The sequence below is a fragment of the Odocoileus virginianus genome, chromosome 20 (assembly GCF_023699985.2).
Source record: "Odocoileus virginianus isolate 20LAN1187 ecotype Illinois chromosome 20, Ovbor_1.2, whole genome shotgun sequence".
Taxonomy (NCBI): domain Eukaryota; kingdom Metazoa; phylum Chordata; class Mammalia; order Artiodactyla; family Cervidae; genus Odocoileus; species Odocoileus virginianus.
The window spans coordinates 43,933,352-43,956,804 of NC_069693.1; the positions used below are offsets into that span (position 1 = coordinate 43,933,352).

Genomic DNA, 23,453 nt, shown 5'->3' on the forward strand with positions numbered 1-23,453 from the left:
AACTACAGAGATCAGATTGATGGCTGCCAAAGATGGGGGCTGGGGAGTAAAAGGGGTCAAAAGGTAAAAAGAAAAAAAAAATAAATATGATATATTACTGAGCAACAACAACAACCAAAAAAAAAAAAAAAAAGAAGAAGAAAAAAGAAGCAGTATATGGTTTTTTATGGATGCACAAACCTAAAAGCCGGATGTAAGTAAATTATCAATTTCAATTCAAGTCACTTTCCTCTTTAACCATAATATTACAATAAAACTTACATTGAAATATAAGTCATATTTTAAGTAATGCCCATGCTCACATGTTACCTGTTTTCTGCATTTGTATGGGAAGGGGGTGAGAGTAAGGAGAAAAGAAAAGAATACAGTGAAAAGCATCTATATTACTCTAAGCCATTTTGTGTATGGTGAAATTATTTTTTCTTCTCAAGAAAATGTCAAGTCATTTCTTTTTCTTAACACACATTCCAAACATTTTAACTGGATAGTTTCTCAAAGAGCTGCAAAACTCACAAAGGAGTTCCCTGAAGTATTTTCACTACAGTAAATAAGCAAACAAAAAAGGGCAAATCTATATATGCATTTGTTTTTCAAGAAAAAATTACATACATATGCATAAATATAAATTCAATATACATACACATATAAAAAGGAATGGAATATATATATATTTAATATATGTATGTTATATGCATGTTATTTTCCCCACTGAAGTATTGTTATTCCTGTTTTTTCAAGGAGTTCAGATTACTTGATGCAAATCTAATTAATCTTTAGTACTTCTTCAAAGTAAATAATAAAGCACCATTAGCTCCATTTTTTATGTTAAGGAAAAAGAGAATCAAATATATAATAATAGAACAGTTTTTTTGTCACTCAAAAAAGATATAGCAAACTTAGAGTTCACAAAAAATAGAATGTGATATAGTTCTTGCGTGTGTGTGCATACAGTTAGCTGTGTTCCACATCCACAGTTTCAACTAACTATGGATTGAAAATAGACAGAAAAAAATTCCGGAGTTCCAAAAAGCAAAACTTGAATTTGCAGCATATTGACAAATATTTACACAGCATTTACATTGTATTAGGAATTTGAAATAATCCAAAGATGATTTAAAGTATATAGGAGGATGTATGCAGGATGCTGTGAAAGTGCTGCACTCAATATGCCAGCAAATTTGGAAAACTCAGCAGTGGCCACAGGACTGAAAAAGGTCAGTTTTCATTCCAATCTTAGAGAAAGGCAATGCCAAAGATTGCTCAAACTACCACACAGTTGCACTCATTTCACACACTAGTGAAGTAATGCTCAAAATTCTCCAAGCCAGGCTTCAGTAATATGTGAACCGTGAACTTCCAGTTGTTCAAGCTGGTTTTAGAAAAGGCAGAGGAATCAGAGATCAAATTGCCAACATCTGCTGGATCATCGAAAAAGCAAGAGAGTTCCAGAAAAACATCTATTTCTGCTTTATTGACTATGCCAAAGCCTTTGACTGTGTGGATCACAATAAACTGTGAGAAATTCTGAAAGAGATGGGAATAACAGACCACCTGACCCACCTTTTGAGAAACCTATATGCAGGTCAGGAAGCAACAGTTAGAACTGGACAGGGAACAATAGACTGGTTCCAAATAGGAAAAGGAGTACGTCAAGGCTGTATATTATCATCCTGCTTATTTAACTTATATGCAGAGTACATCATGAGAAACGCTGGGCTGGAAGAAGCACAAGCTAGAATCAAGATTGCCGGGAGAAATATCAATAACCTCAGATATGCAGATGACACCATCCTTATGGCAGAAAGTGAAGAAGAACTAAAAAGCCTCTTGATGAAAGTGAAAGAGGAGAGTGAAAAAGTTGGCTTAAAGCTCAACATTCAGAAAACTAAGATCATGGCATCTGGTCCCATTACCTCATGGGAAATAGGGAAACAGTGGAAGCAGTGTCCGACTTTATTTTTTGGGGCTCCAAAGTCACTGCAGATGGTGATTGCAGCCATGAAATTAAAAGACGCTTACTCCTTGGAAGGAAAGTTATGACCAACCTAGATATCATATTAAAAAGCAGAGACATTACTTTGCCAACAAAGGTCCATCTAGTCAAGGCTATGGTTTTTCCAGTGGTCATGTATGGATGTGAGAGTTGGACTGTGAAGAATGTTGAGCACCAAAAAATTGATGCTTTTGAACTATGGTGTTGGAGAAGACTCTTGAAAGTCCCTTGGACTGCAAGGAGATCCAACCAGTCCATCCTAAAGATCAGTCCTGGGTGTTCATTGGAAGGACTGATGCTGAAGCTGAAACTCCAATACTTTGGTCACCTCATGCGAAGAGTTGACTCATTGGAAAAGACCCTGATGCTGGGAGGGATTGGGGGCAGGAGGAGAAGGGGATGACAGAGGATGAGATGGCTGGATGGCATCACCGACTCGATGGACATGAGTCTGAGTAAACTCTGGGAGTTGGTGATGGGACAGGGAGACCTGGCGTGCTGTGATCCATGGGGTCGCAGAGTCGGACACGACTGAGCGACTGAACTGATGCAGGTCATGCTATTTTATATAAGGAACTTGAGTATCCATGGATTTGGGTATCCATGAGGGTCCTAGAACTAATTTGCTGTGGACACTGAGGGGTGACTGTACAGTCTGACTCTAGTATTCAAATACATCCACACTGCCAAATATTAAGTTGTTCTACCTCTTTTAAATGATTGACCATTGGAGATAAAACACTTATTTTAATGATATCACTTTTATTTCCTATTATGTTACTAGTAGAATTTTCTTCAGAGCCAGATTCATGTTCTTTATTTCATCATTTATTTCCTATTATGTTACTAGTAGAATTTTCTTCAGAGCCAGATTCATGTTCTTTATTTCATCAATTTCTCTGAATCAATTAAAAATAATTCGAATGACTAGTGAGGAATTCTCTTTGAGCAATGAGCACTTACAGTATTTATAACTTGCAGAAGTGGTTTGTAATCCACTAAGATGATGGTTCTGGACGGAAACCAGTGATTGGTTTGGAATCAGAGACAGTGCAATCAGAGAAGATAGCATAAAGCCAGAATTCTTGAAGAACCTAGGAGAACTCCTCCTAAACTGGGTCATTTCCCATAGTCTGAATCAACTATTGCTGGCTTCTCTTTTGTGAATTTTACCTGGAAATGTGGCATTCTAACATTACAGTCCCATTAAAGAGAAGAAAAATCATAGTCTGTAGTAGATTAATGAAATGTACATAGATTCTATAATATTAGTTAAAAGTACATAGATTCTGTACTGTAGACACAAATCTCAATTCTTTTCATACCATAAAAGTGGAGGACTTTATTACATAATCTGGACGGTATAATTTATTTCTTACTATTCATTTATTTAGCTGCATGGGATCTCAGCTATGGCACACAGGCTCTCCATTGCATCAGGCGGGATCTTCTGCTATGGCATGCGGACTCTCCAGCTGTGGCACGCGGACTCAGCGGTGGCAGCACGTGGGCTCTGGAGTTGTGGTGCACGGGGATCTTAGTTTCCCAGCCAGGGATCAAACCCCTGTCTTCTGCATTGCAAGGCGGATTCTTAACCACTGGACCACCAGGGAAGCCCTTGGACCTTAGTATTCTTAACTGTAAAACTAGGGTAACAGTTGCTGTTTCATATGATCAGTATACAAATTTGATAGTATAATTCATGTGAATCACTTAACACATAACAGATTCTGAAAATATTTTTCTCCCTGATTTCTCAAAACAAAAAAATTCTATAAGGTCAGATTTTACCTCATTTTTTTCAGTTTTGCCCATCAGCACACTCTTTGCAAGTGTACCTCAAAGTTATGAGGAAGGTGCCTGATTCCAGATTTTTTCATGTGCTCCTGCATCCATTTATTTGATATCAATCTGACTTGTCACTTAAGCTACTTGTCCTTTCTGTCTTAGATCCTTTCAAGATTTTATAAATGGGCTGCATTTTTCGTGACAAGTTTGACTTTTCAGGTGAAATTCCCATAAGACTAGTGAGAAAAATGACTCCCTTTGGGGTCAGGGCTCAAATTAATGGGCTTCATTGTAACATTTAGTAAGGAAATAAACTGATGAAATTTAAATGTTTAACATACTTTATATTTTTATTAACATTAGCTTAAGTAAATTTGGTAACAAAATATGTGTAATGGTAGGTACCACAGATTCTCTTTCATCTCCCAATCAAATGAAAATATTCAGGAGTAATAAATTCAATACTGTGAATAATGAGAACAAAGAATGTATTGAGATATATTCATTAATTCAGAAATAAAATTTAATGATTTTTAATTTTGTTTATATGAGTACAAACTAGGTTAACAATCCATATTTATCTTTACTAAGGGTGCAAAGAAAATATTTTTATAAGGTATAGAGTTATTACTTTAGCCCAACCCCTACAGTTAGCACAAATACAAAACCATAATAATGTTTACAAGGTAAAAATTGTACAGTAGCTCTGTATTCTAAAATATTACCAATAATGCAGTTTGAGAATCAAAATACCAGCTGGTTGATTTTGCTTTTATGATGCATATTAATATCTTGTTCTAGAAGCATGTTACTTAAAAAGAATTCACCATTGTTTCAATATACTTTCATTTCCGGTATGCATTATTAGTTGAAAAATTCATTTAATTGGCAGTAAGGTGGGAATTTAATCCAAAATGAGCAAAGGCTCCATTTGAAGAGTTATGTAATCAGAAAACATGCAGTGGTAAACTTTCAATTAATAAACTATTACTACTGCTCAGTAGATTATTACTGTAGCTGGCATAATCATGAGAACTTATTTTCACTTGATTACAAGCATTTCTTACCATTAGATTGGTTATGGCATGCAAGAATTCCAATAATTCCACCAAGGGTTTGGCGACCAATTCACCAGCATAGTCAGCCCACATATTAATGACTGCCTTAATTAAGCTTCAACACAAACAACGCACTGCTGGAAAACCTGTCTTAACAAAGTCTCTACCACCTTCCTCACTAGCTAACCAGACACGGGTCATCATTGCTTGGCTTGACTTCTCCTTCCAGCAGCCGATTCATCACAACCTTCGTCAAATAGCTGCATGTTCCTCTTTTTCCCAGGGGGGGAGTGTTGTAAAAGGAAGTCATATCATCCTACAAAGGAAAATAGTAAGTGAGTCATCTGAGTTTTTGTTTGTAAAGAGTTGACAGGTATAATCAGTGTCAGCCGAGAGGGAAAAATAAATTCACAGGAAGATTTCCTTGTGGAAAATATAAGCTTCTTGAGTTTTTCTTTTATTTTCCTGAGGCATCTTCTCAGCATATAAAACAAAGACAGACATTTTCAGTATTCTCCTTTTTGCTGATGATTTTTATTTACTTAGGGAACCTCTTTTATGGACGAGAATAAAATATTAAACAGACAGCCTGGAAGGAGCTATATTAGGTAGTACACAGCACCAGTGTAGCCTGTTACTCATTCCCATCCTCCCAGAATTTAATTTTATAGCCTTCTGGAATCCATGGCTGCTTTCTGGTAAAACACATTTTAACTGCTAACTACATAAAGGAAATTTATCTCTTAGATATCTTTCTAGTCAGAACTTCTTAGCGGAAATGACTAATAATTGACTAAAAAGTAACATTAATTCCTCAAATAAATCAGACTTCCTCTTGTTTCGTACTCTGTATATCTGTTTTGTAAGTTAAATGATAAGGGATTTAGGGATACTTTGAAGAATTGAGAAAAAAAATTCTACAAAAAGCTATTTTCTCTACTTACTTGTTTTTCAACTTCTTTTAGTCGACTCTCATCTTTTTGAAATTCATGAAATGCTTCTTTTACCAGTTTGTCAAGATCTACTTTGTCTTGAAATTCTAGCTCAGGGTTCCTTTCCAGTACAATGGATACGACCATTAGTAACTAGAAGAGACAGACATCGAAAGCCAATTATATGAACCATAAAAGCGACACAGTCTGCATATGTTTTCATTCTTTGCTCAGACTGATGGATGGTCCTTGTTTTCCACAGCCTGTTCTGTACAATGATAGGTGTTAGGATCATCTATGGATGGAATCTTCCTAACTGTGAAAATTAATAGCATGAGTTCTGTTTGGAAATCTCATTTTTTTTTCATTGTCTGTATCCCTGTAGCTATATGGAAATGTTTCTCAGTCACTTAAATAAAATTGATAACTTAGAAAAATGACTTTTCTGTCAACAGTACACAGTGCCCTATAGTATCCAAAGTGTCTGAACTCTCTCTAGTCTTTAGACCTTCAGCTTGGTGGCAGGCAAGCCACTGTTTGGTGTGCCAAAACAGGGTCCAGTGGTGCAGAAGCTGCCTCAGAAAGCAAGGCAGATGAGTACAGTGCAGAATTTGGATCTAGGCTCACGATCAAATGACTTGAAGTCTAGCATGCCAAAATGAGTATAATTCTCTGACATCATAGTATTTCTCAGGGGATAGTTATGTTTTAAACAGTAAACTTAACTGTGATTCTTTATGACATGAGCACTATTTGGTCTATATAAGCTATCTTGGTTTAAGGCATCATCCTATTGTTTGGCTACCCTATACATTTATCCTAAGTAGTAATGTTCATTTTATATGACAAACTGTAATATGCAAAATTGTATCTGAGTACATAATGCTTGGTAAAGACTTTCTGATGATGATTATGGCTCCTAGTTTGTACATGGAACAGGATAAAGACATAATTTCCAACTTGGTAATCTTTCTGATATACTTTATTGAAATGTTTCCCAATTGGTACCTGAAAGAACCAGAGGAAACACTAAGAAAAAATCCAGGAGTCACAATGTGGGAGACTTTGGGGCAGAGCTTTATCCAAAAGAATTTGGTTTTGCTCAAGTTCTAAAGGTAAATTTCTTCTGCAAAGAGAATGACCACATGTTACGGGCATCTATAGGCATGAGATACCAAAAGGTTAACAGTACAAATAAGGCAATCACTCTTCTAAAAATCCCATCTTTCCTTGACCCCAGTCTCTGTCTCATTCCCACAAGCTATGAAACTGATTGGCTGATACTCTAACCCAAATTCTGGCTTATCATAGATGAGGCTGAATCTCACTCAGCTGACTGTAGCTCCAGACACGTTGGATTTTAGGAGGTGCCACATCCAGTTCAGCACTCACTGAGAGCTTCTGTATCAATAGGACATATTATCCACCCTCAAGAAACACAGATTCTGATGGAGACATTCTCAGAGAAACAAAGTGAGGATGAGCTATACATTATATCCATTCAAGGGAATCTCTACGTATTTGATGTAATACTTTAAAATGGCAAAAAAGTATATGTACATGTGCATGCACAGGTGTGTGTATTTTAGCATTTAACTTTATATGCAGCAATGATGATATACAAAATTACACACTTTCTCTGTTCACAGAGATGTCTGGAAAGGTGTCCCTCAAAATAATAGTGATGATCTATAGCTAGTGGATACAGAGATATATTTTGGTTTTCTTTTCTATAATTTTCTCAACTATTGAACTTTTCTACAATAATCATGAGTCATTTCGGTAAACAGGAAAAAATGAAAATAAGACAAACAGAAAAATGTCAAGTCCTCTCTTTTACGGTACTGTTGATGCACTTACTGTGGGGGTGAGTGTGTAGCTGAGAAAGTTGGCCAGTCAGTCTTTCTACCCTGATGGGTTTAAGATGTTTGAATTGTTCATGTGCCTCAACTCAAGGGTCAAGGATGGCCATCTCCTCCAGGACTCAACTGGAGATCTGGGTTAGGTGAGGAGTGAATTCCTGGCCTCTTAAGCAGTTTCCTATATACTGGTTTTCAGGGAGCAGATAGAAAGCACTTCTTCAGCAATCTACATTTTTAAATACAAACCTCCACGACAATCTGTCTGTATTTTGGCTGGTCAATATTTCCCAACATGTCTTCAACAAGGAGAGAGAAATTCATCTCATACATGGTCATATCTGACAGGGTTGGTTGCTGAAAAAAATAACTCAACATTAAAATGCTGCATTGTCACACTCTGGTTCCCACTTAACAGGAAAATTTCATTCGCTAGTATCTTTTTCAGCTTCTACAAAACCTTAGAGAGCATTTTCAGCTATATGACTGGATTTTATATATGTCAAACTACTTAAGCTAACCAGCTGACTCTTGTGATAAATTAAACCTCCTGTTTTAATAGCTATCTTTCCTATATTAATGTATTGAGGGAAAAGAGACTGTATTAGAAAACTACTTCAATACACAAAAGGAATGGTCCAAAACTGAACAACACATAAGAATACATATTGCTTTCAGAATTAACACAACAAGTTATGCTTGCTATCATACTTCAGCATCTAAGTCACTTGCTACTGAATTAACATCATTTCTGTGGCAGGTCCTTCTGAGCTGGCAGCATAAAAATGCATACAAATAAGTGAAACAATATCATGTGAAGAAATGGTAAGCAAACACAGAAAAAAGCAAAACAAAAAATTTTCTCTAATCTCTTTATATTTCATTTAAAACAAGAGTATTGTAAAATCTTCCATAAACTTTCCACAAACCAAATGAAAGCAGAAAATAAACTCAAACAAACAACAAATCTTGGCATGGTGGATAACCTTCAAAGGATGGAAGGAAAGGCTCTAAATGTTAGGCTTGAATGACAGAAAGCAGATGGAGTAACCAGAATTATTACCTGGTTAATAATGATGAAGAAAAAAAAATAATGATGAAGAGATGATGAGTCATACTTATTTGCCTTTACCTCATGTAGCACATGATCTACAGTGAATTTACTCATACCCTAGAACATCTGTATCTACTTACTATTCAAAATGGGACTGAGCCCATTGTCTCCTTCAATTAAGTGACAGCAATATTATTTTGCTTGGTGTAAGAATGCTTCAGTCCTATATTCAATATGGTCCACCTATTGTATTTTGTATTCAATATAATCCAACATACTGTCAATGATTACAGGTAGTACCTAACTTAGGGAAAAATGAAGCTGGTGCAGGCATACCTTGATTTATTGTGGTTCACTCTACTGCACTTCGTAGATTTTTTTGTTGTTGTTCATTTTACAAATTGAAAGTTTCTGGTAGCCCTGTGTTTTTAGATGATGGTTACCAATTTTTAGCAATAAAGTACTTTTAAATTAAGGTATACATTGTTTTCTTAGATATAATGCTATTGCATGCCTAGCAGACTACAGTATAGTGTATACATAACTTTAATAAGAACTGAATAACCAGAAAAAATTATGTAATTTGCTTTACTGTGATCATCTGGAACCAAACTTGCACTATTTGAGATATGCCTGCAGTTATAACTGTTTAGATGTCTAGCAATGAGATGAATGGGGTTACAGAAGGAAAGGAAGATCTTTTCATGGGTTCACATCAATGTTCTTTTAATATATCTCATTTGAAAAGTCAGCATGGCTAGTATGCAATATGATAATTAAATCTAGAGAAGAGCTATCAGGCTACCTTATTTTCCAGTCTCTGAAACAAGTGGAAAGTGTAGCAGAGAAGTTAAGAGAAAAGGCTCAGAAGCCAAACTGCTGGGAAGGGGGTCATACTAGGTCAGGTGCTTCCTAGATGTATGACTTTGGGAAAACCACTGAGCTGTGTTTCAGTCTCCTCATCTGTCAAATGGCAGTAATACAGTACCTACCACAAAAGACGGTTCTAAGGATTAAAGGAGCACTTAGAAAAGTGCCTGGCACTTAAAAATACTTAACACATTGTCAGCAAGGAGAGAATATGCCCAGGCGATCAGATAATTAAAAGAAAGTCTGGTAGGTATTAGTGGAGGCTGGGAAAGAAGCAACAGAAAGTTGCAACAGTCCACTGCACTCAGACACAAGGCCTACTAGAAGAAGCAGGACACGAACAGTTGAAGTGGGTTCCCTGCCCACAGGAGACGGAGGCGCTCCATACAATGGTCACAGACAGCACCTTGGAAAGGACTGGAGCACCTATACTGACAACCAACAAAAACCAATCAACAGTCTGTGAACAGCATAAAAAGTACTTTTAAAAAGTTCTTATTCATTTTTTTAAAAAAATAGTAGATTCACAAAGTTCAAAAATCTGAAAGATTAAAAAGGATTATCAGTGAAAAGCCCAAACTGTACCACAGACCACAGTCCCTTTCCCCAAAGGCAAAGAAAAGAATGCTATCGATTTCTTGTGGGTTCTTTCAGAAATATCCTATGTATATATCAACAAAATGAGTATAGGTGTGTGTTTTAAGAGTATTTTATTTTCACAGATACAGAGATCAAACTAGTAGTTACCAGTGGGGTGAGGGAAGAGTAGAGGGGCAAGATAGGTGTGGGAGACTAAGAGGCACAAACTATGTATAAAAGAAATAAATATGCTACAGTACAGGGAATATAGTTGATATTTTATAACTTTAAATGGAATATAATCTATAGAAATATTGAATCACTGTTGTATACCTGAAACTCACATTGTATATCAGCTATACTTCAATAAAAAAAGAATACTTTGATAAAGACCTTTATCACAAAGATGATGTTTCAACACAATAAACAGATATAGTACTCCATTTCTAGAAGGCCTAATTATTCACGTTTGTGCATAAGCAGAATGATTTAGGTGTCAGAATTAAATTAAATAATTAAAGAGGCTGGCCAGTTGATAGAACCTGGAAAACCATTTGAAAAGGAAATACTAATTCATTCAGATCAGTGATTGTCTAATGACCTAAAAGTTACTGTACTTTTCATGTTCAATCCAATTCTTAATTAGTAATTTCTAGCCACAGCATTACTAAGCCACCTTGTTTCTTAAGACTGATTTGGCTTTTGAACATATGTTTTCCTGTTTGTGAGGTTCCCTGCCACTGGCCTATTGCACTTGGTGGTATTTCTACCATCATTGCTATTATTTCTAATCCACTTGATCAGGCTTATTATTTTCTCCTTTCAAGTATCTTAATATTCTTAGAAAATGAAATAAGTAGAAAGGTCATTTGCAAAGCAGAGAAGGAAAGAACTCTCTGCTCCTTTGTAGTTGCTCAGTCACTAAGTCCTGTCCGACTCTTTGCGACCCCATGAAGAGTAGCACATCAGGCTTCCCTGTCCTTCACTGTCTCCTGGAGTTTGCTCAGATTCACGTCCACTGAGTCTGTGATGCTGTCTGACCATCTCACCCTCGGCTGTCTTCTTTTCCCTTTAGGTCTCCTTAGAAGTCCCTTTTACAGACACAGACACAGTGGGGCTGTACCTGGGGCAAATGCTTCCCGGCCACAACGATCCCATCGGGCGTGCGCTCCAGGATCTGCCACACTCTGTCATAGAACCCAGGCGGGGTTCTGTTCAAAGAGCCGTCGATCTGACGCCTGTTCAGCCAACATCTGTAGACCACAAGAAAATGCCTCAGTGTTGAAAAACAAGCTTGTTCTGGCAAAAAGCAGTGCTTTTATATGGATTAATTGTTCCAACAGAGTGAGCAATTAAAGCCAAAATCCATCAATGATGCATATCTACCATGTGTTATAGAGGTTATTAAATATTTCATTGTGAAAACAGAACTTGCAGGAAAGGAGAAAATCCCTAAGATTTTAAAAAATTTAACAGGCAAAATGTTGTTCTCTAGTAAGTTTCTTACAATTCACTATGTGATCAAATGAGTTTCTAACATGCAAAGCAGTTCAATTTAAAAACACAGGAAGAGTCAATTTCAAAATAAGTTCATTTGGTCCTCATGTACAATAAAATGTAAGTTCCATGAAGACATGGGCATTGTATATATAGTTTGATTACTCCTATATACCTCTCCAAGAAAGGTGCTTAACAGCCACCTGATAAGTGGGTGAGTGCTCAAAAAGCACGATGTATCTAATGAAATTGCTGTTCAGTCACGAAGTTGTGTCTGACTCTTTCGGGACCCCAGGGACTCTAGCCTGTCAGGCTCCTCTGTCCATGGGATTTCGCAGGTAAGAATACTGGAGTGAGTTGCTATTTCCTTCTCCGGGGGATCTTTATGACCCAGGTATCAAACCCAAGTCTGCATTGGCAAGTTGATTCTTTACCACTGAGCTACCAGGGAAGCCCATCTAATGAAATTACCTTATTTTAAACCTTATATGTTAATTTAAACCTTATATTTAGTTTTCTATTTAAATACAGCCAAAGTACCAGTGTTAAAAAATCAGCTACCAAATCTTACACGTCATAATAATTAATGAAGAGTTAAAATTCTAGATCTATTATTTTAATGAATTTGTTTTAAATCTTAAAAATATAATAGTTACTTCAATCACAAACTGCTAAAGATACAGAATTTGCAATATCTGAAAACAATAAACAAATGACATAGTAGTATATTATTACAAAAGCTGAAGATAGGAACAAATATAATTTTTTTATACTTGGTATTAAAACAGGCAGCAGAGTAAAATGTATCATCAACCACAAGTAACAATCAATGATATTTCTAGGTGTGAAACTCATTATGCAGGATACAGTGATCAGAAAAAGACATTTTGTTCTGGTGAAAGAGAAGTTACATCACTACACAAGTGAGGAGGCATCTCTTTTGGATGTATAGCTTCTTTTGGTAGGCCCAGATTTGTGTGACTGGGTTCAGTGCTATGATAAAGAAAAAAGCCTAAAAGGTTCCTTTGTGATGTTTTATTTTGGATAATGGGTATGCAAACTGAATATTTTGCATGTGATTCTTCCCCTTACTTCCTTTGTTTGGCAACAACAAAAAAAGATGTTTTCAGAGTTCTGTGAAGTCATGGTTAAGACTATAAAAGGAAGATGTTTGCTTAGAACAACATAAAAGGTAGAAATGTGTGAATATTCACAGAGAAGGAATTATTTTAGAAGAATTTTCTTATTTTTATCTTTTGACTTTTTACTTAGAAAAAAATTAGGTTTACAGAAAAGAAAAAAAAAAAAAAATGTTCCTCTACTCAGCCTCCTCTACTTTCTGTCATCTTACATAATCAATACTACAACTATCGAAACCAGGAAATAAATACTGCTAGAATACTACTAATCTTACGGACCTTACTCAAATTTTGCCAATTTCACTGCAAATTTCCCTGTTTTGGTTCTGTGTGCCATCCAGGACCCTACACTGCATTTAGTGTTCAGGTCTCCTTAGGCTCTTCTGATCTGTGACAGTTCCTCAATCTTTATCTTTCACGACTTTGACATTTTAGAAAAGTCAGTTATTTTGTAGAATGTACCTCAATTTAGGTTTGTCAGATGTTTTCTCATGATTAAACTCAGGTTATGCATTGGTTTGCAATACCCAGAAATGGCTGTACCCTTTCTCAGCACATTGTATCAGGGGGTATGTAATGTTGACGTATTTTACTACTGATGATGTTAACCTTGATCATTTGGTTAAGGTGGAGTCTTGCTGGGTTTCTTCACTGTAAAGTTACAATTTTTCCTTTTACAATTAAAAAGTATCTTGAGTGGAAATACTCTGAAATTATACAAATTCCCATTTCTCATCATACTTCCACCCACTAAACTTAGGGGTTCTTACCTGCAATGGTTATTGTTGTACTTGTCTAATGGTGATCATTATTCCACCTGCATTATCATCATTCCACCTACACTTACTAATTGAAATTCTATTGTAAAAAGAGTCCCTTCTCTCCCATTTATTTATATCAGCATGCACTTATGGACCTTTATTCTACTGGATGTAATCCAATAGTATCATTATTTATTTTGTTGCTCACATTGTCCCACTTTGGTCATTGAGCCTCCTTCACATTGTCTCTGGCATCCTTCTAACACACCTCTACAGTTTTTGGAGCATTTTCTTACTTTCTGGTACCACAAGATGCTTCAGGTTCATCTTGTGTTTTTTTCTGCCCCAGCCCTGGAATCAACTACTTCTCCAAGGAATCCTGGTTCTTTCCATTAGAAAGTGTTATTTGGAGATCAGTATCTGGGTACCAGGTTTGCTCACTGCTATTGGGGTTTCATTGCTTCTAGGTTCTCTTAGTGGACAGTTAGGAAAGATAAGGATGTATGCTCCCATATACATATACACATGCTCATTTATTTCTGTATCTATCCATCTTTGTAAAAACTGTGAATTCCTTCTGGGCATACACATTGAAGAAACCAGATCTGAAAGAGACACGTACACCCCAATGTTCATCGCAGCACTGTTTACAATTGCCAGGACATGGAAGCAACCTAGATGCCCATCAGCAGATGAATGGATAAGGAAGCTGTGGTACATATACACCATGGAATATTACTCAGCCATTAAAAAGAATTCATCTGAATCAGTTCTAATGAGATGGATGAAACTGGAGCCCATTATACAGAGCGAAGTAAGCCAGAAAGATAAAGACCATTACAGTATACTAACACATATATATGGAATTTAGAAAGATGGTAATGATAACCCTACATGCAAAACAGAAAAAGAGACACAGATGTACAGAACAGACTTTTGGACTCTGTGGGAGAAGGTGAGGGTGGGATGTTTTGAGAGAACAGCATCGAAACATGTATATTATCAAGGGTGAAACAAATCACCAGCCCAGGCTGGATGCATGAGACAAGTGCTCAGGGCTGGTGCACTGGGAAGACCCAGAGGGATGGGGTGGGGAGGGAGGTGGGAGGGGGGATCGGGATGGGGAACACATGTAAATCCATGGCTGCTTCATGTCAATGTATGGCAAAAACAATTACAATATTGTAAAGTAATTAGCCTCCAACTAATAAAAAAAACCCCCAAAACTGTGAATTCACAGTGATACTTCCAATTCCAATCAAACACCACAGGGTATATTCTAGCCATTCTCCTTTCCTTATTTGTAACTATATATTTCAACACTGAAAAAAATCTGGCTCAAATTAGCTGCAATATATTGAATTATTTATTTAATCTCAGGGTGTGTATGTATATGCACCATATATTGGGTTGATCAAAAAATTCATATGGATTTCTCTATGTCATGGAAAAACTCGAACGAACTATTCAGCCAACCCAATATATAACACTATGCATGTGTGTATAAATTCCAGAACTGCTAATTCCTACCTCTGTGGGGAAAAAAAAATTACTATACAGAGTCCAGGATTTGTGTGCAGTTCTTTTTTTGTTTAGCATTTCCAGTGTCTAGTCAATGTTTTCCAAAGGTACACTGCAATACCCAGAAATTTGGTTAATTCTTGTCTTCCCCTCCCCCTTCAGTGTGGTAATATTATTCATTCATAATATGGTTAGGGTCAATTGTTACTGTGTGTATTATATTTTTGGTATCTTCCACACATGGATTAATTTTCATTAATGATTTATGTTTGGGGAATAATTATTTATGTTTTAGAAATATCACTGAAGTTGGAGAGTCAGAGCTATTCAAATGGTCTAAATTTGAAGTACTGCTCTCCCCTCAACCCTACTGCTCTGGATCTGTTTTTTTCATTCTTTCCACCCTGTTCCCACCCACTTTCTGAAGGTAACCAATTTCACTAGTTTCTGATTTAGCCTTCCTGTATTTGTTCTGCAAAAAGGAGCAGACATCCTCTTCTTTTTTACATGAAGAGTAGAGTACTATACTCTTTTGTACTTTGCTATTCTCAAGTAACAGTACAGCCTAGAGATTATTCCCTATCAATAGAGACCACACTCATTCTTTTTTCACAACTTCATAATACTCCATTGTGTGGACATTTACCACAATTTATTCAAATAATTCCTCATGTATGGGGACTTAGGTCATGGGCATTCCAAAATTTGCAATTATAGATGATGATGCAATGAATAACCTTGGGCATATATCCTCCCATTGTTGGAGGCAAATCTCCAGGGTGGGTCCTTAAAAATAAGACTAAGACTGCTGGGTCAAAGTGTAAGTGTACAGGTAGACTTTTTTTTTAGATATTATCAAATTCTCATATAGAAGGATTGTACTCATCAGCTGTATATGGGAGTATCTGTTTTCTCCACAGCCTCAGCAAATGTTCCCCATTCCCTTTAACTTTGCCAGTCTGATAGATGAGAAAGGGTAACTCAATGTGTTCTAATTTACGTTTCTCTAATTATGAGTAAGTGTGAACACCTCTCTAAATATTTAAGGTCCACTTTTAACATTTTAAATTAATCGATCAATCACATCATCCTCCCTTTTTCACGTAGGTATTTTTGTGCTTTGCCCCTCACTTTGTAAGAGTTAGTGTTAACTCTTTGTAACACATGCCTTGCTCCAGCTTCTCAGCTGTCTTTTGGCATTGCCTTTTTTTTCTATGAAAAATGCTGTTTTTAATTTTTATATAGTTTTATTAATCTTTTATTGCCCCTGGGTTTGAGTCATAGTTAGAAAGTCTTTCTCATACCAAGGTTACAGAGGAATTTACCCATGTCTTCTTCCAGCTCAGTCATGTCCAATTTTTTGTGATCCCATGGACTATAGCCCACCAGGCTCCTTTGTCTGTGGGATTTCCCAGGCAAGAATACTGGAGTGGGTTACCATTTTCTCCTCCAGGGCATCTTCCCGACCCAGGAATTGAACCCATGTCTCTGCCTGCACTCCACAGGCAGGTAGATTGGCACTGGCATTGGCACAGGCATTGGCAGATGGATTCTTTACCACTTGAGCCACCTGGGAAGCCTTTAGCACTAGCACAGTGTCATTTTTTTAATGTTTAAATCACTAATATGTTTGGAACTTATTCTTAAGTACAGTACAAAGTATGGACATTATTTTATCTTTTCCAGGTGGTTATCCAATTGTCACATCACTAGTTATTTAAAAAGTCCATCCTTGACCCAATGATTTGAGATGTCACCTCTATCACACACAAAATTTTCAGATGTGACTGGGGGTCTACTTCTGGACTTTCTATTCTGCTCAGTAGTTTTCTTTTTCTGTTCATTTACCAGCATCACATGATTTTAATTATAAAGGCTGTTAAATATTTTAACTGTCTCTCTTAGGGCAAGTCTTTATGTTTTTCTGGTTATTCTTGCATGCTTGTTTTTTCATAGGAAGTTTAGTATTTACTGGTCTAACGCCATAAAACAGCTTGTTGGAATTTTATTGGAATTGTTAGACATCTTTCAAGTCTTCCTGTTTAAGGATGCTTTTCTGTTTGTTCACATCTACTTTTGCAGAAGACTTCTTTCCTAGGTATTTCTAGGCATATAACTATATCATTTTGGAAAGTACCAGGCACACAAATAGCACTCAATAACTGTTTGTCTAAGTAATTATATTAGAACTGTTTGTGTAATAAAAATAACTCTTCAATTCAAAGCAATCCAAAGTATTTGCTTTACTTATATTCTAAAGTTGGTACAAGTTACATCTAAGACAGTTTACTCTAAAGATTATAGTCTACTTAAAGAGACAGAATTACAAGCAAGAATTTAACTAACATTATCAAACCCAAACTTGTGTGCCAAAATGTTGGGAGGAGATGGTGAGTGCTACCAAAGATCAGAAAGGGAACTGACCAAAGTAGAATGAAGTACTATATTCTGCACAGAATAATAAAAATTATTACAAAGTATACCTGGAAAACGTATAAAATTCAAATCAATGCAAAATTACAACTGAAGACAGACATTTTAATTATTATCTCTATGTATGCTGCCCATCTAGTATTGACACTTTGCTACATCTTATTTCTTATTAACATCTTACTGATTTCATACACACACACACACACACACACACACACACGTATAAAATGTTATTATAAATCTAGAGTGTCCTGTAGGTAACAAAGGACCTTCATTACCTTCCATTCTGTTGAGGCTGGAGAATATCCAGTAGAAGCTGTTTTACTTCACTAGGTGACAGCTGATATAAGTCTCTGGCTGGCTTGTTTCCACCACGGATTTGCAGTTCATATTCCATAGCATGGATGATCCACCTGAAACAAAACAAGGGAAGCATGAATCAGTAACTCAAAATAAAATCACCTTGTGCTCCTCATTGCAATGCCCTTAACAGCACTGACCCATCCAAAGAGGAATGAAAAAGGCCATTTAAATTTCCTGAACTTCTGATAGAATTACTTCCATCAAGATTATGTGACACGATTAGACTGTTAAAATGAGGCCTGCTCTTGCATATGTGGTAAGGTAGTAAAGCATGAAAATAAACTTAGGTTCTTACCAAATGAGATTGATGAGTAGTAGCTGTCACATTACTATTTTCTTAATAATAGATATATGAAAAAATTAATAGGATAAAAATTCATTTTAAGAAATGAGCTGTGATATACTATTATATAAATGCTCCTTTCCCAGGAAGGACAAGTATTTTTTACCTATTACATTTATTTTGTAGTCATTCCCTTGTAATTAGAAGGGATAGAGAAGTACCTGACTTTTAAATACAGAGACACAGTTAATTATAACTTGATTATACTAGCATATTAGAGAACACACTTTATTCAACAGATTTCAGAAGAATCTATTCTTTAATAGATATTTAAATGCTGTTCATAAAATATGTTTTTATTACAGAAACAGCTTTATTATGTTTATTTAGTAAAGTATTTATTGAGCACTGTTTGTGTGCCTTGTAGTTATATGCCTGGAAATGCCCAAAATATTTCATCAATTTATGCGTAAATAATTTTACTCTTTAATTTGAGAAACTTTTAGTACTTTTATAGTGTCATCTCATTTCATTTCTGTTATTCTGAGGAAAGAACTCAGATAAACCAGTTATGCAAACTGAAGAAAACTCTGGAAATAACACTGTGCCTTAGGGAATCAGAACTCTACACACCATTAGGAAAAGCTAGGGAATTAGTTTTACACAGCAGATTCCTATATTTTATCCTTAAATCCTTTGGTGAAAACTGAATAACAGACAGAGACAGGAAAGCTCAGCATCTGGAAAGAACGTGTCTCCATTTACCCAGGTTTTGTCTCAAAAGAGGGGCTGTACAGCCAGTGCACAGGGAGAAACATATAGTTACAGCAACGAAGATTTAAAGTAGGGAAGCTACTGCACCCAAATATTTCAGTATCTTTCTCTTGATGTACTCCTTTGAAAGACTGCCTACAAGGGTTATCACAGGTATAGAGATGAAAAAGTTAGACGGAAATAACCAAAAATTAAAGTCTTTCTGTCAAGGCTGGCTTGCAAAACAATACTGATGAATCCTTACAGAGTAACTTAAATGTATCTCAGTGGAAAAAAATGGTGGGGAAAAAAGGTAATAGTTTCCGGTTGAACAGTAAGTATTATCAATCAAGCATATCGCCCTGCCCACTTAGCCAGGCCACAGGAAACAAAGAAGTGTGTCCCTGCTCCGTGACTGCTCCAATCCTTCTGATAAGGCAAATCTCACCTCTTCTTCCTATCCTCTTCACTATTCTTCATTGTTGCCATTTCTGGAAGTTAGGTATTTAACTAGCCTGCCAGTTGGATACTGAGGTAGATTATACAGGCATAAAGAAATACACAAGGATGGGACATAATAATGTAAAAAACATACTATTACCACTGATAGTACATGAGAAGTATTTAATACTTGCTCTTTGGTAAGAACAGTAAAGACGAGTTTTCTGATATGTGCAACAGAATTGTGATAGAGTAGACATACAATTTGCACTTCTCTAATCAGCTAAAAAGAAAAATTGGACTAAACTTGTATTACTTCCAAACACTAGAATTTATTAGGACTTCCTCATAGCTCAGTCGGTAGAGAATCTGCCTGCGATGCAGGAGACCGAGGTTCAATCCCTGGGTCGGGAAGATCCTCTGGAGAAAGAAATGGCAACCCACTACAGTATTTTCACTGGGAGAATCCCAAGGACAGAGGAGCCTGGTGGGCTACAGTTCATGGGATCCCAAGAGTTGGGCATGACTTAGCGACTAAACCACCAAACCAGCAGAATTTATTTACTTGCTCAACTTCACTATTACGAACTACATTTAGTCAAAATGCTAATACAGACATAAAAGTCACAAGGATACAGTTACTACTTTGGATTTTATTTTGATTTTAATGTTGCTTATGAAATTAATTCCTACAACATTTCACTTACTGTAAACTGTTCTGTGAACTCTTAAAAATAAAAAAATTCTATTTTTAATTTTAAGGTTAGACAGAGTTGTTTTCTATTTATTATTGTATTTCTTTATTTAACATTTAAAGTTTACATTTGAGGCAGCTTAGTATAATAGAAGCAACATCAAATTTAAAATTTAAAGACCAGCCTTTTAGTCTTCCCAAGCAAGTTAACATCATGAAAAGAAAAATGGGATGAGGGGTATTTAGATTAAAAGTGACTTAAGAGATGTAACAACTAGTGCCTTGTGGGGACCTTCTTTGAGACCCTGATTATTTTTAAAACAAAGTCATTCTGGTAACAACCAGAAAAACATGAAAAAAACATTGTAATATTACAGGTAATATTACAGAATCACTGCTAATTTTGTTGGGTGTGATAATGGTACTGTGGTTATTAAGAAAATTTCCTTTTCCTTACTTTTGTTGTTGTTTAGTTGCTAAGTTGTGTCTGACTCTTTTGTGACCCCATGGACTGTAGCCCACCAGGCTTCTCTGTCCAGAGGGATTCTCCAGGCAAGAATACTGGAGTGGGAGAAACCATTTCCTTCTCTAGGGGCTCTTCCTGATCCAGGGATCAAGCCCACGTCTCCTGCACTGGCAGGCAGATTCTTTACCACTGTGTCACCAGGTAAGCCCCTTCCTTACTTTAGATATATACTTAGTAAAATTATGAGGGGTAAGAGTCAAAATGTCTGGGATTTGCTTTGTAATCTACAGCAAAAAAAGCAAATATAGTAAATGCAAATTACTAACAATTGCTTTTACTCATTTAAATAATGAGTATATAAGAATTTACCAAATTGTTCTACTATTACACATTTTAAAATTTTGTCAGAATGAAAAGCAAAAACAATAAAGACAGACCTGAATACCAATTCTGTCACTAACCAACTGAGTTCCATTAGCAAGTTATTTTTCAAATGGGAATACTATACTACTATTACTTGTTTAGCTCAATTTATGAAATTATTTTGAAGAAAAAATAAGAATGTTATGTTAAAAATTGTTAAAAGGCTTTTGAAATTATAGAGTTCAATTTTTTGTTCAGTTGTTATGTTCAGATTATGTTAGCAAACTCCTTTTACTTGACTTTCAGACTCAGGTTGGACAAGTGCCACATCAATTTAACTTTAGGAGGTATCTATCCTCTTTTAAAATAAATAATTAAAAAATTTTAAAAACACTTTTTAAGGTCTTCCCAAAAGTTGAGTTATTAAAACTAAACAATATCTATCACATTTAACATTTTAAAATCTTCAATGTCATAAACAAAGATAGTCGGAGATCTAAAAATTTTCCCAAGACTTCTATTTACAAAGTCCCAGCAGTTCTGTGAGAAAATTACAGAAAACATAGTACTCAGCAGCCACCAAAGAAAGGTGACTGTTTTTCATTCATTTGAGCACAAATGAATCTTATTTGTCAGACTGTTAAAAAAAACATGTTATTCACTAAAAAATATTGGTAAAATTAATCTGTTTAGCTTGAAATTCTTCAAAAGACTAAAACAGAGTTCATATCAAAACAGCCTTATATATGAACCATCAGAGACTTAGAGAAAGTCAATAACCAAGAGAGTAAAATCAAAGACATTTTAATCCATTTTTAGAATTACTAATACAAAAGGGCATTAATTCCTTGCATGGGAAAATCTGGTTTCTTACCCTCACTGCTGCTGACAAAGTCACCAAACCTGATTTGACAATTTCAGTGTAAAAGCAGTTAATGCAAAATGGGGAAAGCAAGCAACTGTGAAAGGTCAAAAGAATGAAGGTTATCCTTGGACAAGATCCTTATAAATTCAGTCTGTCTAAAGAACCAGGGACATGCTCTACTTGCCAATAAGCAAATGAGGAAGAGGCAGATACACATGACTGACCAGATCAACCTTCAAATGTATTATGGTCTGACTTGACAATGAATTCCTCCACACTGCTAGAAAAATGTGAAGAGGCAGACTAGTATTCCTACACAGTCCTGGGAATTAGCTTGTCCTTCTAAAAACTCTCTGGGATGTGAGGGTGGTTAGCATATTGTGTATGTACTGGCGTTTTTCTTTCCAACCTGCCCCAATTAAGGAGTGAAATAGAAAATAAAGTTCATGGAAATCTGGCATCATTGGCAAATCAAACACAGCTGACATTTTCTGGGAAAAGAAAAAAAAAAGCAATAAACAATAGCACTGACCCATAGCAAGAAACAACATTTAAAGTAATTATTTTGAGTTTATTTCAAGATACTGAGAAGTATTGCCAAGTTTACTGCCAAACAAGTGAACGAATAACTGTCTATGCAAGCATTTTACTAAGCTATATGATAGGAAATGAGAAAGCTGCAAGAAGGGATATTTTGCTTGATTCCTATTAATACAGAGAGGGTGACAATTTGATGAGGCAAAGTGAGCTTCCTGTCTAGTAACTGGAGAACAGTCACTCATCCACCCTACCTGTGACCTAATCACAACAAAATAGAGGTAGAACTCTATCATCTCACTTTCTTACCTCGTATCAAATGTCAAAAGCAAACTCCTGTGAATGAGTACCAAACTATGCTAATGAACTCAGAGCTGCAATTATCTCCTTTTCCCTATCTCCATAGGCCTGGTACCTATGACACCAATGGACTTCTCTAAGCACTGGATGTGTGATCCACAGATGCACGTGTGGGCACTAGAAGACATGCAATGATCATAGTTGCTTACAGAGGATGACCTGGCAGTAGGAAAAGCTGTGATGAAAAAGATTTGATAACATATATCCTCAGGGGTTATCTCCTGAATGACAGACCTAGAGCAGAAAACAGTTGATTGGAGGTCTTTATGGTAATGGGCCTGTCAGGAACTTGATCTATTTAAACCTGAAAGCTGGAGCACAAATCAATAACAAGACAGCAAATCAAATCATTATCAGACTAGAATACCAATCCTGTGAGCAGTTTAATTTTGTTCACTGGAGTGCCTGATAGCAGTAATGTCAAAGAAATTGCACTGGCAGGATTAACCTTGGGAAAAAAAGAAAAGAAACATGGTGGTATTGGTTTAAAGCCATTGAAGCCGTGGGTGATGTAAATAAATAAAATTAAAAAACCAAAAAACCTGAGAGAGAGGGGGGTTAAAACAGAGAGATATAAGCATACATAGTGCAGGAGAATTATGGGTAACGCGTACCATGACCAAGACAAATATTCTTTTTTTAAAAATTTAATTGGAGGCTAATTACTTTACAATATCGTGGGGTTTTTTTTGCCATACATTCACATGAATCAGCCATGGCTGTACATGTGTTCCCCATCCTGACCCTCCCTCCCACTTCCCTCCCCATCCCATCCCTCAGGGTCTTCCCAGTGCACCAGCCCTGAGCACCCTGTCTCATGCATCGAACCTGGACTGGTGATCCA

General features: G+C 36.2%; 1 protein-coding gene across 7 annotated transcripts in view; it reads right to left on the minus strand.

Moving 5' to 3' along the window:
- Window positions 1-4,286: 4,286 nt before the first annotated feature.
- The window catches only part of PHKB (phosphorylase kinase regulatory subunit beta), a 213,425-nt gene continuing 194,258 nt past the window's right edge, over window positions 4,287-23,453 (minus strand). For all 7 annotated transcript variants that reach the window (XM_020881709.2, XM_020881707.2, XM_070451354.1 and 4 more), the window contains 5 exons: window positions 17,763-17,897; window positions 11,257-11,386; window positions 7,880-7,987; window positions 5,784-5,924; window positions 4,287-5,155 (listed from right to left, as the gene is read on the minus strand). In XM_020881709.2, coding sequence (XP_020737368.2) covers window positions 5,018-5,155; window positions 5,784-5,924; window positions 7,880-7,987; window positions 11,257-11,386; window positions 17,763-17,897 — 652 coding nt within the window. In that variant the 3' untranslated portion in view covers window positions 4,287-5,017. The remainder of the gene's footprint in view (window positions 5,156-5,783; window positions 5,925-7,879; window positions 7,988-11,256; window positions 11,387-17,762; window positions 17,898-23,453) is intronic.